The sequence below is a fragment of the Chelonoidis abingdonii genome, chromosome 18, assembly GCF_003597395.2.
Source record: "Chelonoidis abingdonii isolate Lonesome George chromosome 18, CheloAbing_2.0, whole genome shotgun sequence".
Taxonomy (NCBI): Eukaryota; Metazoa; Chordata; order Testudines; family Testudinidae; genus Chelonoidis; species Chelonoidis abingdonii.
The window spans coordinates 7,381,038-7,399,666 of NC_133786.1; the positions used below are offsets into that span (position 1 = coordinate 7,381,038).

General features: G+C 46.6%; 2 protein-coding genes across 6 annotated transcripts in view; one reads left to right on the top strand and one right to left on the bottom strand.

Moving 5' to 3' along the window:
* The window catches only part of ST14 (ST14 transmembrane serine protease matriptase), a 46,805-nt gene extending 44,002 nt beyond the window's left edge, over positions 1-2,803 (top strand). For all 3 annotated transcript variants that reach the window (XM_032802422.2, XM_075073470.1, XM_075073471.1), the window contains exon 19: positions 169-2,803. In XM_032802422.2, coding sequence (XP_032658313.1) covers positions 169-330 — 162 coding nt within the window. In that variant the 3' untranslated portion in view covers positions 331-2,803. The remainder of the gene's footprint in view (positions 1-168) is intronic.
* Positions 2,804-10,683: 7,880 nt separating this feature from the next.
* Positions 10,684-18,629, bottom strand: part of ZBTB44 (zinc finger and BTB domain containing 44) — a 136,123-nt gene continuing 128,177 nt past the window's right edge. The window contains exon 7 of one of the 3 annotated variants that reach the window (XM_075073495.1): positions 10,684-11,264. In XM_075073495.1, coding sequence (XP_074929596.1) covers positions 11,125-11,264 — 140 coding nt within the window. In that variant the 3' untranslated portion in view covers positions 10,684-11,124. The remainder of the gene's footprint in view (positions 11,265-18,629) is intronic. The other 2 variants (XM_075073494.1, XR_012657202.1) reach the window with 2 other exon arrangements.

Genomic DNA, 18,629 nt, shown 5'->3' on the forward strand with positions numbered 1-18,629 from the left:
ATGACCAGCGGACGTAACTTGTAGAAACATTCCACATCCCTTACAAATTCCTTGATTTGCTTAATAACTGTATGGGGGCAGGAGCACGTTTTTGTGCTCTAAATGGAGAAAGAGCCCGAAGTGGGAGGGGATTAGCCTGGTCTAACCTGCAGTTCTGTTTCCATGCAGGGGGACTCGGGCGGGCCGTTGGTTAGCGTGGAGGACAGCAGCAGGCTGTTTCTGGCTGGTGTGGTCAGCTGGGGAGATGGCTGCGCCCAGCGGAACAAACCAGGAGTCTACACTCGGGTCTCCAAGCTGCGGGACTGGATCAAGAAGCACACCGGGATCTAGGAGGGCTCCAGCAAGGGGCTCTAGATCCAGATGGACACACAGGGCAGGCGGTGCCTCTCGCGTTCGGCTCTGGGTCTCTTTCAAGCCGGTGGTTGAAGACACTCCCAGCTGATGTGAAGGGAATCGCGCGCGTGTGTGCGTGTGTGTGTCGTTTTCTCCCCTCCCCCATGGGACTGGACCAGCGGGATGCCTGGCCTGTTCGAATGCAGGGGGGGAAGGAGTCGGCAGCTCGGATCCTTCCCTGTATTCCCTCCCCTCCTCCTTCAGGGAGCTGCCCCTAATGTGAACTTAACCCCTACCTCTGGTGAGCAGGAACCTCTAAAGGGAGAGCGTAGGAATCCCACCTCTCCTCCCATCTCACCTCAGCATGAACTGTGATGGGCGGACGTTCTGGAGGGAGTGAGGAGAAAACCCTGCTCATCCTATCCAAAGGGACAGGGCTGCAGCAGCCACCAGGAGGTGCTGCACCAAGGACATGCTTGTCCATATGTAAAGTGGGGCTGTGTAATTGTGCGCGTGTATTTCCAGAACTGCCCAGTGTCTAGCAGAGCTGGGTGTTTTTTAAAAAATTTTATTTTGATGAATCCTTTGTTTCCGACCCTGAAATTGATATGCTGGTGAGATGGAAATTCCTTGTATTCCAATCTTCCACCTGCTCCTTCCGGCCTGTTGTGTCCAGACACCCGCTTAGAGGGCGCGGGAGGGATATGCAGCTTGAGTCATCACTAAACTCCCATTCAACCCCCACTCTCTGGTCCTAGCAGCCACCTAGGTCCGGTTTAGATGGACTTTTAGATACTCGTTTTTTTAACCATGTTTTTGGTTGTTTTCAGAGCACGTTTAATTGTGAGGAGCTCCAATCCCCCCAACAATGCTGCATGGGGCAGGTTAGATGTCTGTATTGGTTGCCTACTGTTGAATGACCCCCGCAAAAACTCCTCTCGAGGACTCCAATAAAACACTTTTATACAAGAGGTTTAATATCGAGAGGTAAAATCTCCCCTGATTGGTAGATCTCAAAGCTGACCCTGCTTGCTGAGCACTAGGCTTGTGTACCTTGCGCACTAAGGGATCTATCACATAGGGGGATGGATCTACAGAGCCTGCATCTCCTTGTGAGGGGGGGGTCATGCCTAAATTTAAACACAGAGGTTTGGCCCACCAATCTCAGCATGCTGCTCAGATCCATGCAGGGCACTGCCTTCTGGGTCTTGAGGTTTCTCGGCGAGGTTCGTCACAGATCCACAAGGAAATGCACTGTAGCCTCTGTTGAGGGGCATCTGGGGGTCACATTGCAGAATTCCAGATGAGCCAGTTGCTAGTAAGTTGCAGGGTGAACTTTGTCGTCCCCCCCCCCCCCCCCCCGTCTTGTTTTTCACAAGAATGGTTTAAATGTATCCACTGGAGAGTATGTATGTGTGCGCGCTCGCGCATTATCTCTCTTCTGACCTGTTCAAGGTCAGATTGGCATTGCCACAATGTGCCTTAATTGTAAGAAGTGAAGTGTGATCTCGTTAGCTGGCTGTGAAACCCCACACCTGTCTATGGGATGTGAGTGCCTCCGTCCTTTACCTGGTTCTTTAGTCCTTGCAGGAGGCCGAAGCCTCAGGTACCATATGAGATTGTGGAGACAAAGGGTCACACGGTGGTTGCTCTTCACGGTACCCCAAAGTAGGCCCCCAGGCAGTGCGTTGAGATCCTGAGCATGGGGAGGACCCTGTAGCTCTTATGGGGACCAGTGGGAAGACTCTCTAATGCCTTTGGGCAGGACGTAGGCAGGGCATGGACTGGGCGTCCCAAAAGGAGACTTCTGGCTGCTTGGGAACATGACTGCAAGCCCTGCTGTGTGTGTGTAGTGGTGATCTAATAGAAGTTATTCTGTGGTTGGCTAGCATCGCTAAGGGGACAAGGTGAGAGTAGAGACCTGTAGGTACCTGTGAATGGCCCCTCTAGGAATCTTTGGTACTTCCCTCCTCTTGCCAGTGCTGAGCCCTGATCCTGGAATTGCTGGCACCTGGCTCATTGCAGGATCAGGCAGCAATCTGCCAGGAGAGAGCGGAGCTGATAAGCGTGTAAAACCATTTGCTTGTATGAACAGCTTGCTGTAGCCCTAGTAGAGAGTGTTGCTGTTTTAGGAAATGTCTCTGCCTGGCCCTGGTCCTTGATGCAAGCTGGGCTGGGGTAAGGGGGGGAGAGGAGGTGCTTGATGGCTTTTTAATCTTTTATTTTTTTTAAAAGGAATGTTGCAAAATGATTTCAAATGTGCTGATTTTTGATCTGGTTTCCTTCTGTATATATTGCTCCCTACCGTAGTGTTGTACATACTTCAGAGTGAAGGAAGCAGGCCTTTCCTGCTCAGCTTAACCTTCTTCTACACTTGTTTGTTGTAAAGTCACTTTTGTAAAGATCTGAATGAAATGGAGAGGCTTGGAGAAAATCTGTATTAAACTGGGGATTTTTGTATTATTCTGAACATTTCGTTCTTTATTTTGCTGCACCCAGAGGGCTTGGGACACTTCGTAAACCTCGCTGACCTGATCTCAAGCTCCTCTGTGAGGGAGGGATTGTTGTGCCTATTTCACAGCTGGGGAAACTGAGGTGCAGAAAGGTGACTTGACCCAAGTTGCAGTGGGGAAGGTCTAGGTTCGATATTGGGAAACACTGTTTAGCTAGGAGGGCAGTGAAGCACTGGAATGGGTTACCTAGGGAGGTGGTGGAATCTCCATCCTTAGAGGTTTTTAAGGCCTGGCTTGACAAAGCCCTGGCTGGGATGATTTAGTTGGGGTTCGGTCCTGCTTTGAGCAGCTTGGACTAGTGACCTCCTGAGGTCTCTTTATAACCCTAATCTATGATTCTAAGATTGTGCAGGAAATGGGTGAAAGGTTACCGGATTTGGTCTGAAATTCTAACAGTGACAAGGCTGCAGAAAGGAAGCATGGTCCAGTGGTTAGGACGGTGACTGGAGGCCTGGGTTAAAGTCCCTGCTCTGCCACAGATTTCCTCTGTGACCTTGGGCAAGTCACTTCATCGCTCCATGCCTCAGTTTCCCCTCTGCAAAATGGGCTAGCCTTGTCCTACCTCACAGAGTGTTGTGAGGGTCAATCCGTTACCCATCATATGGGGCTCGGATACTCGGGGGGGGGGGGGGCGGTTAGGTACGTACATCAAATAGATGCTTGTGGATCGCTACAGAGGATACCAACAGCCAGCCAACCTTGTTGCAGCAGCCTCCTGGGCTGCGCTACAGAAGAAAGCTGAGTGCAGCGGATAACAGCTGAGCTACAGCAGGGTAAGTAACCCTACGAATCTCTATTTGGTATCAGCCCCTGGCGGCCTTTGCTCTAGGTGCAGGGCAGTGTGATGGCAATTTGTACTTATGCTCTCAGAGCAAGGTTTTCACTTTCCCAAATTTGCCTGTCATGAGGCATTGAAACAACCCAGCGGGTTGCCATCCACCTTGGTACGCACTGCGCCCAGGGAGCTGCCTACATGGCAGTGGCGTGAGATCCCTGCTCGAGGCACACCTCTGATCCTGGGCCTGGGGAGAGGAGGGAGGGTTAGCTAGTGACCTCTTGGGCTGTAGGAGCATCCTGAGCAGAGCTGGCCGGAAAGTCAAATGCTGACGTTAGGGCTGCTCAAACCTGGGCTTTGGCCCATTGTGGGGATGGCACAAACCATAAAACTTGACTCCAGACCTAGGCTCCCCCAAGCTCAGGTTCACCGGATCCTGGGATTTGACTGGCTGCCCAGTGTGCTCATGTACCCCGTGATCACTGTCCTTTCTCATGCTGGATGGCAGGATGCTCTGTAGGAAAGAGCCTTAGCTTGCTGCACATGACAGGGGCCTTGCCAAAGGCTGGCTTGGTCACCGATGGCAGTGTAAGGAATGCAGTGGGAAGGCTCCATGATGTGAACTGGCTGTTTGAAGGGGGTGCCTGGAATTCTGCACCCAGGGCACCTGCCCATTGGTGCAGAAAAAAGATCTCCTAGAAGGGCCTTGATTGGTGACTGGAGCAAGTTGGATGCAGGTTGTCAGGGCAGTGCCCCTTGATTCCATGCACCAGGCCTATCCTATACCCTAACCCCAGCCTCCTTCCTCCCTGCAGGACTTGACCTGTCTGGATTCTCACTGCCGGGGGGGCCACGGGACTGCTCATCAGACTTTCAGCTCAGGTAAATGGAACCTAGGTCCTATCTCCTGAGGGGACTCAGGCCCTGGAGGCTCCCTCCTGGTTGGAATGTTTGGCTTGCACCAAAGGGAGGACAAAGAAAGAGGACGCTGGATGGCTATGTGGTGGTGGAGGGCATTATTGGTATTCCAGTAACACCCACAGGCCCCAGCCAAGTCAGGGCTCTATTGTGCTTGACACTCTACAAACCTAGTACAAGAGACTCTGCCTCAGGTAGCATCCAGTCCAAATAGACAAGAAAGAGGGTGGGAAAGGGGCACAGAAAGGTGGAAATAGAACCCAGGTTTCCTGACTGTGGTGCCCATGCTCTTCTTCCCTTAGTCTGAATGACTCTTCCTCAGCTGTACTCACCCTGCAGTTCAGTTTCTGGGGCTCTCTGGGCCTGGGCTGGGTGGATGGGCTTTTTGTTGCTCCCCCTCCCTAGCTAGTGCTTCCTGTGGGTTTCTTTGCTGGGTCCTTCCAAGTATCCAGTTGTGGGGACTTCCTTGCTCACCAGCCAGGACTGAGCATGTGGGAAACAACTGCCTCGTTTGTCAGCAGTGAGCTCTGTGGAGGTGATGCACACAAGAAGGGAGGATGGAGTGTCTCTGGGCTTGTCCCTGTGCAGACGTTACTCCAGAATAAGGCAGGGTGTGAATTTAATATGCTGCAGCTATTCTGGAGTAAGAAGTTCCACAGGGAGAGCTCTTCCATAATAGCAGTAGTAGAATCCTTATTCTGGAATAACTCTGCTGGTCAATTTCCCCAGGTAGACAAGCCCTTAGAGTTTACCACCATCAGCTTCGCTATAATGAAGCACTGTGACCATTAGGTGGCAGTGCAACCCACAGTTAATTTAGGATGGATTATAGCTCAAAACTCCGGTAGTGGAGACAGGAAAGGCTGATTAGACCCAGTCTGTTCTCTCTGCAAGGGCAGAACGTGGTCCACAAAGGGAAGACCAGTTGTGCTGTTTGGCTGTGAGCTGTCAGCCTCCACCATTTATAATGGTATTGAAAAGATAGTGTTTTTAATTTATAAGGGAAGGTCACATGCAGAGGCTTGCTGTTTGAAAGAGGTCCCCAGTGTAAAAAAAAAAAAAAAAAAAAAAATTTAAGAACCACTGCTTTAAAGGAAACTGGAGGCCTTGTATTTCCTGTGACTGAGAAGCCCCAGCGGCCTCTTGGAATTGATTTAATGTAAGGTAATGTCTAAATTGGAGCTGGCAGCGTTGGGCCTGATCCTTCTCTTGGTTACACCATAATTACTCCAAGGGTACCCTGGCTTTATCTCAGTAAGAGGCAGTGTTGACATCTCCTGTTTCAAACGTTGTCAAAGTTAGACTCAGGACTCAGTTTGTCAGACCTCTCTTTTATTAGCACAGTGCTCTGCTAATACACCCAGATAATGGGAGCGGCCATGCAACACCCAAACAGTCTTATTTATACAGATAAAAGACGGGGAATTAGACAAAGGGACAAAAAAAGCAAAACAGTAAAATTCACTTGGGGCACAGGATGCATATCCTACTTCCTTACTAACTCTTATCCATCTAAGGCTAATACGTCACCAATTGCCCTTAAACGGTGCAATTGTTCTATGTTAATGTCTGCATTCCAACAGTTTTGCTTAAAGGTACAGACAGCATTTCTTTAATCCCTTCTATTTTCACAATCCCTCGTTTTGGTCAAGCACACACTATGACCAACAATTACTGGGTTCCACAAATTAACCGTTTGTTATTGCTTTGTTCATCAGTGATATTCAAAATCATCATATTAGCACTCTGTTTTGGGGCAGTCACCTGGGTGACCCAGTTCTGGATACAACAGGAGATTAACTGAAAGCATACAAAAATCACTACGATTCCAAACAGGATAGTCAGGGCTCCCTGAAACAACCAGTTTCCTATGCCAGAGAAATTGAACAGGTTACTTAGCCACTTCCCTAAAGAACTCAGCTCTGCTTGGGGAAGATGTGTGATTTGTTCTAAGTGGCTAGCGCAATCTATTACCTCATTGGTATTATCAGGTATAAACACACAACATTCTTTTCCAATGAGAGCACAGGTCCCTCCTTTGGCTGCCAGCGCTATGTCCAATGCCTGACTGTTCTGGAGGGCCACCTGTCGGATCGCCCCGTTTCTTTGGCCAGGGTTTTTAAACTTTCTCCGGTTTCATTTGCCATTATTTCAACTACTGCTTGTAACCTCATGAGCCTTTTTGCCTGGTGTATTACTTCCCCAAGTGAGATAAAGGAACTGCCAATAGCCTCTTCCCAGGTGTCATTACTGTTCCATACTGTGTTAAACAGACAAGGTCCTCTAGTGAGGTCTGAGGAATTGAGTGGGATAGCCAGGACAGGAACATGAGTTTGAGAGTGGGTTGGGCTATGGCTGCAGACCCAGCCTTTAGAAATATTAAGGGTTTGAGCTATCCACATTTGCTGCTGGATAAAAGAATTGTCATTGTGGACTCCCCAAACCTCAAGACACCAACAGCTGAGGAACAGGCACCACCAGAGGTGCATGTTGGAGGCAGGCCCCTTCTGGTTCTGACAACCTCAATGGAGGGAACTGCAGTCACAGTATGTCCACCAGGCAGGAAGCGCTAGGCTCATTACTGGTTCTTCGTTGGCCTTGCTTTATGTAGTCGTCTGTTTCTGGCAATCCTTACGAGAGCGTAGATTGTAGGCTGTTCCGCTGCGTTTTCTTCTGGAGTCAAAATTGACTGTGTGGTCCTGAGGTGGTGATTGGTTCACTGGGGGTGAAACATGTATCTAGTCTGAGATGCCAGACAGTTTAACAGCTGTTGGGGTAGTAAGCAGAGCCTGATGATTCTTTGATCTTTAAGTCTTTACTACTACTTCCTTGACTCTGGCTATAACAATGGCCTTCACACCTTAGGTTTTCCTGATGCATACATTCCTCATTCACACAAATAGATTGAGAATACAAACAGTAGTATTTTAGGACAGAACAAGGAGCAATGGTTTGAAGTTGCAGTTGCGGAAGTCGAGGCTGGATATTAGAAAAAACTTTCTGACTAGGAGAGTGGTGAAGTATTGGAATGGGTTACCTAGGGAGGTGGTAGAATCTCCATATTTAGAGCTATTTAAAGTCCGGCTAGACCGCACCCTGGCTGGGATTATTTAGGGAAAATGGTCCTGCCTTTTGCAGGGGGTTGGACTAGATGACCTCATGAGGTCCCTTCCAACCTTTTGATTCTGTATCGAGCAAAAAAAAAAAAAGCATTGCAAATTAAACCTTGCTAAGTTCTACAATTGATAACCAAGACAATTTACATTGAGACCCAAGCCTTTAATGTTTCTCTAATTTACTTAACATAGATAGAGAATCTTGTCTCTTATTAACTAAATCTTAAAACAAAGAGTTGAGAGGGCCCAATTTGTAGTGCATATGGGAAAACAGAATCTTATGACCCCAGGGGGTCATTTTTCTGCTATTTATAAAAAGGTGGCTAGCAGGATGAAATCAAATTATTCTTTAATTTTTATGGGACATTATAAAATCCTGCTCCTATATAACCTCCTTTTGACACTAAGATTATTAATCGCCAGTGTCACTTCTTATTTAGTCCACATAACAGAAAATACTGGGAGGTGATTTGGGCCTGTGGCTTTAGCTTTGCACACATTTGTTTTATCCACCAGCACATTTTAAACATTTCAGTTAAACACACACAATTTAAAACCAAAAACACGATTAGGGGTAGTAACATTAGCATGCCAGTAGTTGTGGGAGACCATCCAGAAAATGTTATACCAATGGTAAGCTGTTAGGTTTTTCTCTAGTGGCAATTAACATGTCCCCATTTGTGTGTATAATATGAACGGTCCAGTTTTCCACTTTTTTTTTCTAGGAACTGTTATCTTTTTACCTTTTAACAGATGATTGGTAAATGTTTGCCATTCAATTCCAAGACTGATAGAGAACTCAGCTAAATCAGTGCTTACAGTAAGCTGAGACTCTTGTTGTTGTGGCAAATAGTAAATGTGATTATTGGTAAACACAGTACTTACATTACATTTGTCTTCTGGTGGGTTGCTAACACTTTTCCCCAAGAATTAACACATACACATAGCCCATTATACAGTACTTTGGATTATCTGAACGATAAAAACAACATTTTTCTACCCCTTTTGGGGTGGCATTGATTACTACTTAAAAGATTCCGTTCTTTTACAAATTCATTCTACTTTCACAATATTAAATACACAGCCCCCTCCCTATGAGGCAGTAACATGGCTCAAGAGGCTGCTGGGAGACTGAAATGCAATTGCACTGGCTGAAATCTGAGTGGATAGAGGTGGTTTGGGCCAGGAGGAATTGCATCTTCTTTCTTTGAGGAAAGAAGAACTCTAGAAAGAGATACCTGAACTTTTCCCCTCTTACCTTCACAGTGCCATCACTTCCAGCCATTGTCATCAACATCTGCCTGGCTGTCGCCTGGACCTGGACCCAGACCCAGCACTATTGAGGAAGATAAGGACCAACTAAGGAGCCTTCTTTCCGAGTAGGTTAAAGCTGAATTGTGTTAATGGGCATTCAATCACCTCTGGGTACAGGCTGCAATAGAATGGGTGACCACATGAAATGGTGAACCTTTTGCCTCTGGCTGGTTCCAGTCCAGCCCATGCTGGAAGGGATGCAAAGTTGCTACCAGCTGAAAGTTGTTGGCTAGCCTACAAAAAGTGAGTTGGAGGGTTTACATTACAGATTCCACTGAAAGACTAAGCCAGTGTTTGTGACAAATTCTGTGTGTCAAAATTGGGGGGAAAAGTCAGTTTGAGTTTTTTTTTATATTTCAGGTTATAAAAAAAAGAGTGACCTATGAAAATGTGGGGGGGATTCCCACCCTGCATGACCATGGAGAAGGAATTTGCACTCCTAGCAGAAAAGGGAGCTCAAGCCAGGTCATGCTGCACAGCTCTGCTTTATCTGTCTGTTGCAGAAACAGAATTTCTTTCTAGGGCTGGTACCTTTCACTAGCATGAATCTATTTTGAACAGTTTTAAACATGCAGGAGAGATTACACAATAAAAAGTAGAGCCACTGTCCTTTAATATTGGAAGCATTTATTTACGTTTTTGTAAACTTATAGAAACATTGCAATAAGCTGTTTACAGATAAACCCTCTTTTAAACAGTATACAGGCCCAGTGTAAAATCCATTCTCTTATTCTTAATCTTTGCTCCCTGTGCTTCTGAATTCTTCCATCAGCTTTGGTGAAGGGGAAGGTGCTGTGCTTAACAGACACAGTGAAATCTACTCTGAAGAATTTAAAGTAGTTCAAGGTTCCCTATCTGCCTTGGAGCTCCCCTACCACTTTCTGGCCTTTTATGATCCATTTTTTATGATCTTTTTGCTTCGTTGCCTGTGGGCAAAAACCCACACATAGCAGCAACTATGAAACTTATCACACAAAGCAGTGGTGTCACAGCCAGAGTAAAACAGCCATGTTTTTATCCCAATCTTTGTTACATTTATAACAAAACTTTCACAGAGAAGTGATTACATTAATGAGCCCTGAACAGCTCTCAGTAATCTATTACAATTGTCTTCTCCAGGAGCTAGTGGGAAAACAGCAGTGGTCTCAGCTACAAGGCACTTAGTAACCTGTTTAAAGCACACAGCTGGTTAGGACAGCCACTGAAGGCTGCTTTGGGGGAAGTGGGGACAGACTGGGGATGAATGTGGCCCCCAGGCATCATTGCTAGTCAACACGTATCTTTTTATCGGAGACTGGAAGAGGGGAGGTGGTGCCAGCCTGGGGGTGGGGGGGTGCGCTCCTGGCTCTCCATAGCCCCACCCCTGCTCCTCCTAAACTCTGACCCTATTTCCTCCCATGCCTTGGGCAGGCTGTGGCTGCCCTTCAGCTGCTCACAACCAGTAACAGCCACCATGCTCAGGGACCTGGCTCTGGGGCCAAGAGCCCTTGGGAGCAGGATCCAGGAACCCAGGCCAGAATAGGCAGCTGTGGGGAGTCCCAAACCCTCCACCTGCCCTGGACAGGGCCCCCCAATGGGCAGAGACACAGGGTCAGGAGCTGCTTTCATGGCCCCGTGCAGCTGCTGATGGTGGTGCTGCCTTCAGAGCTAGGCACCCAGCCAGCAGCCACTCTGGGGGAGCAATAGTTCCTGCAAGCTTCCCCCCTGTAGTGCAGCCCCTGCTTCCAGGTGGTGCTTTATTTAAGAATCTCAGCATTGGCAGCAAGTCTGTCTGTGTGGCCTGGAAAGATTTTAGTGCCTTTTTCTTGATTTCTTTCCAGTCTAGTGAGAAAGGAGTTAGTCCCATGAGAATTATACCCAAGTGGCTGCTGTGAAGGCTGGGAGAGAGGGAGTCCCAATTCAATATCTGCAGCTGTCAGCTTGATGATGATCTTGGGGGCATAAGACCTGCAAACATACTTATGGCAGCACCAGCTGCAGAGGAAGCTTACTGGCTACCAGCAGAATAAAGAAGAGCGAGAACCCAAACAGAGCAGAATTCAAAGACAGATTTTTGCAGTGGTGGTTTCATCTCCAAGCCTAGGGGGCAGCACCATGGCCTCAGCCTAAATTATAGTGTAAGGGAAAGTGGGTGGGTTGTGCTGCTTGGAGCAGCTCAAATCTCTGGATCATAAAGAATATGGTCACACCGATGCCTGCCAGCCCGATCACCACAGCGAGGATGTTGATGATTCTTGCAGTGTTGGAGGCGGCCTTCGCTCCTGCAATATCTCTGCGTGCTAGGCACTCCTCCACCTGGGGATAGAGGCATGGCCTAATTAGTGACAACATTTTGTAAACTGCTTTCAGATCTGTGTGTCTTGTACCTAATGAATTGACTCCCCCCACAACAGGTAAAAGAAGAGATCTGTATGGCAGGCAGGCAAAAGAGAAACAGAACCTGATTCTGCTTGGTTATATATCTAAAGTCACTCTACAGATTTCACTGGAGTTACTCTGGATTTACACCAACAAACATGAGGGCAGAAACTGGCAGAGTTCTCAAAAGCAGCCCCTCGTTTTTAGACAACAGTTTTTGGGCACTCAACTTGAAATGCCCTTTGGCTTCAGAGGTACTGAGTTCCTAAGCGAGCTGTTGGGTGCTCTCTGCACCCCTAAATCTAGTCCGTAAGGTATCACAGTGGGCAGACAATCAGTGGCTGTGCCTGAACATTTAGGCTTGGCTGATTTGTTCAAGGCCATGCAGCAGTCTGCTGCTCTCGTGCCTGGAGACAGGGGTGCTTCATGCTTGGGTAGGTCAGCTCTCCCTCCTGGGGCAAGATGATCCAAGTATCAGAGTGTGGGGCGGAATTTAGATTAAATCTCTTCCCTTTAACTCATTTGTGTTACTACTAGATTCTGCCAGGGGATCAAAAGTCTCAGCCTCTCAAAGATACTGAGTTCATCTAGCCCAGTGGTTTTCAACCAGGGCTCATGTAACCTTGGGGTACACTGAGGTCTTCCGGGGTTACATCAACCCAGCTAGATATTTGCATAGTTTTACACTAGGCTATATAAAAACCACAGTCGAAGTCAGTACAAACTACAATTTCATACAGACAGGGCCTTGTCTGTTCTGCACACAAACCTAAGTACAATATTATAACTGGTAAAAGAAGAAGCCATTTGTCGGTACTAGTGCACTGGGACACTTTTGTATTCTGATGTCTGATTTTGTAAGCAAGTAGTTTAAGGGAAGTGAAACCGGGGGTACACCAGACAAATCAGACTCCTGAGAAGGTTACAGTCAGCTGGAAGGGTTTAGTACCACTGCTCTAGCTCTTGGTGGTATGACCACCCCACAATACTGTGGCGAAGAGTAACGTTGTACTGTTCCTTACTTCTAACGGAGATGTAACACCTCCACCCTCTGTCCAGAAACATTTGCAACAGCCTTCTGCTGAAATAAGCCAGCAGTCACCAGAACAGCCAGGTTGAGCAACAACTTTGAGAATGACCCATCTAACTGAAAGAAACCCCTTATCTGGTCTATGTTATCCTCCCATACTTAGGTTACTTGACTGTTTCTCCCCCCGCCCCCCCCCCATACATTTTACTATCTTTTAGTGATGGTGAGAAGGGTTTGTCAGCCCAGGAAGCAGCTGTGCAAGACTCCCCCCAACTCTATTCAGTCAACAGGTTTCACCTTTGGAGTGACCCGTCCCTTCCTGGAGGTGAGTTGTGTTTTTTCCCCCCCTTCAAACCTGCTGAAGTTTCCATGAAACACTGTCAGCCAGTCACACCCCAATCCAGCAAAGCACAGTAGTGTCACTGAAGTCCCAGTGGCCTCCACAAGGAGTATATACTCATGCTTAAGTGCTCTTCTGGATTAGGGTCTTAGAATGTATCTACATTCGGGTTGAAGCCACCAGGGCAACTACACTAATGCAAACCCCGAGTGTACATGTGCAGCACCGATGCAGAGCACTCGTTTCATATCACACAGCGTGTTTACACTAGCTTACATTTGTGCACCTGAGACCTTAATAGACCCAGCCAAAGTCTGGAACAACAAGCAGGGTAGTGAGCTGTAGTGGCCAACCAATGAGTATTTTTTTTTTTAAATTAACTTTGAAAGGGTCACTTTGCATTTAATACACAAACTAAAATGCCGCAGTGTCTATTTAGAGATTGTCTCTCGTCACTGTATTTTAAGCCCTGCTGCTTCCTGTTTTTGAAAGCTTTATGGGTTAGGCAGAAGCCACGGGAACTCAGTGTGAGTTTAGAAAGTTTTTGCTGCTCACAACAGAGCCGATATCCATTGTCAACTGGGAGGAGAACAGAAAAGGCTGTTGGGGAAAAACTGCACAAAGCAGTGAATTCCAAGGAGGGGGCTAGACGAAATGATGATTTTAAAAGGAGTTTTGGGTCCTATTCCCCTATACCATCCCTCCATTCTCAAGTCCCAGTCAGTCAGCTCCTGCCAGGATCCTGCCCCATAAGCTGCCTGCCCATAAACGTATGGGGTCAGAATCAGCAACATCAAATCAGAGTTTTCAGACTCGAGTGACTGCACCATAGAAGGCTTCAAAGGCCTGGCCTTCCCCTCTAGGCCACTGCTTCAAATCTAGTCTAGGTTAGGAGCAACTACGCATCGTTACTTTGGCTGTGAACAGTCTGTGCTTGAAATGAGGAAGGTTTCGAAGCAGAGGAACTGCCAAGTTCAGCTCTAAACATCCCCAGGGGTGGGATCAATCTAGCTTTTCTTTTGTAGTCTGGCTGCCCCTTTTGAATGGCCATTGCCTTAAAATCTAACATCAGAGGCTCCCAAGTACTAGTTAACTACTAATGCATCCCACCAGCAGTTATCCGAGTATCACAATATTACTGCCACAGGATTCCCACTGTGAAGGCCTAGGTGATAGCCTGGCAGCTGCCAGGTTGACCTGCCTCCCATCAGCCATGCAACTCCAAGGAGGTGCAGATCACAGAACCAACACCTCCCAGTAGGCACTATCCCACACTGATCAAAGTGAATGTCTCCAATGGCAGCTGAATAGGATATTGCTGGGGAACGCCTGCTCTGATCACCATGTAGCCTCTGCTGGGCACCTCTTTGTTTAAGGAGTCAGCAGCAGGCTAGGGGCTCTCCTGCCATGCATGGGAGTCCTGTTCATACTGGCATATCCAATGCAAAATAGGAGGTTAGGGTGGATCTCAGGTCATCTTTGTTTTGGAGGGGACGCATTGAGTCCAGAATCTACTAAAAGGTTAGGAAGATACAGGAGTTTAATCCAACTGCTGTGAGAGAGGTTATTCTGACATTTCTTTGCTTTTACAGTCAGTCTATTCACTTTAGCTACTGTTACAGCTAACTATGATTACAGGGAGGGGAATTCCACTTCACTTTCTCCAGGCAACTTTCTCTCCTGATTTGTGGGTCACATGTGGCAATCGGGGGAGGAGGAGTATTGAGCTGTCACTTGTCTAAATTAGACTTGTAAATGTTTCTTATTCTGGACACCAGGCCCCCAGGAATTCACCAAGAAAAGTCAAATGCATCAACGGGCAGGCTTGGAGGCTGTCTGAAACAAGGCTGCACTTAGACTTCGCCACTACTGTGCATAAGGAAATACAGGGCATGATATTGGAGGGAGCCGGCAACCTGCTAATGCCCAAGGAGAAGCTTATGAGATGTCTCACAGCTACATCCCTTAAGAGGAGGCACTTGCCAAGAGGAACAGATTCAGGGATCATCATCTTTGGTGCCCCATACTAACTACAGGGGTGGAGTTGGACCATCTACCACCTTGTCTCGTTCAGTGGGGCTGAGCAGACTTCTAGACAGTTGCTGACAGCGACCACACTTCCATGTGTACGTGACCATCTTGAGCTAAGTGAGAAGTCAAACGTGTTCAAGTCAGGGTGTATTGCTTGCACTGACATCTCACAGTCCTGATTTAAAAATTCTGTATTAGAGGCTGCTGCCATTGGCTTGATTCTTAATGTTACCCTCTCACTGTACAATTAAATCAGAGTTGAAAACCAGGGGCTGTGTGAAAGTATGGCTCTGAAGGTTTCATATTGCTTAGTTCAGGGCAAGATGACTATGCCTGTAAAACAAGGTTTTAAGGTCTATTTACTTTGCAGCCCTGCTGTAGGAAGTCTTTTATTCTTAGTAATCTGTTTGTCAGGTGTTTGAGAGAGTTACTGTCTTCACATAACTCCTAAGCAAATGAAGTACATAGGTCATGAGCTGAGCAACTCACTTAAGCAGCTGTGCAAAGTCCCTCTCAGCAGATGCTTCTAGGTCCTGGCATAGAACTGTCAAGGTGGCACACCCCTTGCTGTTCTGCTCCTTTCGGCATAGGTAGTGTCCACACTGAAGTGTGACAGCGCTGCCTCAGGGTTTCAAGTATAGACAAGGGTAAGAAGCCAGGGGGAGGGAGGGATTTTTTTTTCCTTTTTGCTTTGGGAGTTGAAAGCCTAATAAAGCTTTGTCTAGAGGCACAGTTGTCTGTCAGATGAAATACGATAAATGTGTAGATTCATTGGCTCTTTAACAGGGCATTATTAAAGATCAGTGGGCCCAGGAGAGACTTCAGCCTTTAAGTTGTCCTGGTAAAGTGTTGTGAACAGTCAGCCATCTATGTAGCCACTCCAATATGAGCAAGAGAAAAGACAGGCCAATTAAAGTTTTACTAGGTCCAGCTGCGCACTTCCTGAGGAAGAACTGTCCCTTCCTTATTACTTGAAACAGTCATTCTTTCATTAGTGTAGCTAGTTACCTGAATAAATAAACTGGCACAATTGCGTTCAACCTTGAACAAACACCCTTTCAGTATCCAGTCATGGTTGTGTTACACTTCTGCAAAGGGACTGAGTAATGTGCTAAACCCAGAACTAAAACTTCCCTAAATCCTGCTGCAGGTTAGAGCTGAACTTCCCAGCTTCCCCCTCTCTCTAGAAAACCCCTATGATGACTTGGGCTTGCCTGTTGCTTGGGCAGTGGCTAAAAGTGTAGAGGGGGTAGACTTTGTGCAAAGATCTTTCAGAGTAGCTAGACCAATGGTCTAGCTGAGGAAACCCTACCTCCAGAGTAGCCAACTCAGCAGTATTAAACAGGTGGGAGAATTGCCTTCCTTGCTCCCCAACACACAGTGCATAGCCTGGCATGTCCAAGTCCCAGCAGATAAAAGGGTAGGGGAGAGACTTCTCTGCAGCTCCCTTGGGTGACCCATCTCAAAGCATGAGATCTGAATGTTCATGTCAGAGTTGGCATAGTTACAAGCATTCGTGTCATAAAATGTCCAGCTACAGAAATAAGGTAAATCACTGAAAATAGTATGCTCGCTTTTGTATTAATGAGTTAAACTTGGAAGGAGGATTAGATTTGTATTCAGTAAATGGGGATTTCTCTGTCCAAACACAGGAGAAAAAAATTATTTCCATTGATAATTGGAATTTACAGCTAGTCTGTGAGAGAAATGCTGCTTGAAAACTTGAGTTTGATTTAAGGACATATATTTTATATATTTGGACATGTGATGAGTTTGTTTCTGAATCTACCCTCAACTTCCTGCACCTGTGAAAATTTTAAAATCAGGGGATGGGTACAAAGCCTTAATCCATAATTTTGGGCAACCCTGACCATTTAAATAGAAAAATCAGAAATTGCTTAAAAATAAATCAAGTTCAACCAAGTCTGTAGACAGAACATAAGTTGATACCATGTCATGCTCTAGAACTGTTTTTCTAAATATATTTAGGGCTGTCTGCCTTTTATATTACCTGGGGCTGTGAGAACTTATCTTGGAGAAACTGAATAGCTAAAGGTTTAGATGAGGTCTGAGAAGCAAGGATAGACCAAGTGCTAAGATATACTGCTTGGTATGCTAAAGCAGACCTTGGTGCAATATTCTGCATGAATGTAATGAGCCATCATATTGGGTAGATTAGAAGAAAGCCACACGTAAATTGTAGAGCACCAGGTTAATAATGATAGCTGCTGTGTGCCTGTTCCACATAACCACACTAGCATTCTCTCTATCAGAGAGAATTTGATTTCAACAGCCTGGAATTTTCAGACTCTAGAGAACTAAACCCATCACCCACAGTTTGGGGAGAGGAGTGGTCCATGTCCATTCTCAGGAGAGAAGCCCTTGACAAGCCACTGCTGTGGGAGGGGACAGAGCTGGGATTTCTCCACAGCTGCTCTTCAGGACTTTTGTTGCCCCAGGGGGGAGGATCCCTTGTTTCATATAATTCTCCACCTAGTGGGGAGCTTCAGATTTCAGACCCCAGAGCTGCTCTGGTAGCTATAAGGGAAGGGGAGCAATCTCCTCCGCCTTCACTCCCATTGCAGGATGTCTTGGGAGGCTACAAGAGTGAATGAGGAAGGAAGGGGTGATATTTTACCTTTTCTCCAGTCTCCTGGCTTCTACAATGGGTGTGGTTGCACAGCTCCACTCCTCCCTCAGCTTTTCTGGCTCTTGAGAACGGGGTGTCTGCTACTCTATCCCTCCTGCACTCTCCCCTTTTGGGCTCCTACCCAATGATTAGACTGATGCTTGTCACTTTCACATTGACACAAGCTTCAAAACAGCAGCAGTGAAAACTGACAAGAAGTGGGTTTGTTTTCACTATGGACAGCTTGAGAAAACTCTGAGCTCAGGACTCCAGAGCCATCAGTCTGCAGGCTCAGGATGACAATACTGCATTGATTCACACACCATTACCAATCAGAAAGCTTCCTGAACAGCAAGAAGGGATAGATTTTTTTTTTTTTTTTAAAAGCTTAGATGCTGCAGAAAGGGATAGTCTTTGACCTCTGATTTTTCAAACCCAGCTAAACAGTTAAAAAGAACCTGGCTAATGCAAGTGTTGATGAAGAGAGGTAAGTGGTGGATTAACAGAACAAGCGCTACACCAAGAGGAAGACTAAAAATGTACTGAATTCAAAGATCAGCAGCAAGTTAAATTCATTGGGCCAAATTATGTCAGGGTGAATTGGGCCCATTTGTTCCACTAAGTGAGAAATCTGACTGCACAAATGCATTCTGGGTATCTTGCTATATCATTGAGAGACAGAGCTCTTAAACTATTGGCTTACAGGCTTTTCCAGTAAAACATCTCCTATTCTAAAGCTTTGCAATTTTCATACTTAGATCTCAAAGTGTGGAACTCTGGCAGGTAAAGCAGCATTTTCCCCACTTTACAGATGACAAAACTGAGGCCAAACAAAAAAACCTTAGGTGTTGCTGCTGCTTCTGCCACTGGGTGTCCTGATTCTCAGCCCAATACCTTCTCTGTTGCACCACATGTCCTAGTCATGCAAGGAAATGCTACAGCATTACACAATCACTATTGAAAATTAAACTACCATTGATGTCAGTGAAAATCAAGTCACACAAGGCTTACAATCTCTCTGCTTGTTCCCAAGAGTGCTGAGGACCTGACTCCTATTGAAGTCAGGGGGAGATGCTGGTCTTCAGCAATGCTCTGGATCAGCCGCAGAGGATATTAGATGTAATGAACACAGGGAAGTAAGTAATTCATTGTCATTAGGATATACCCAAGATACAGGTAATCAAATATGGGGAAGAGCACTTGAGAAAGTGGCTTCAATACAGAGCAGAACAAGGAAAGATGTGGATGGCAGCTCTGTGTGGTTTCATTAAG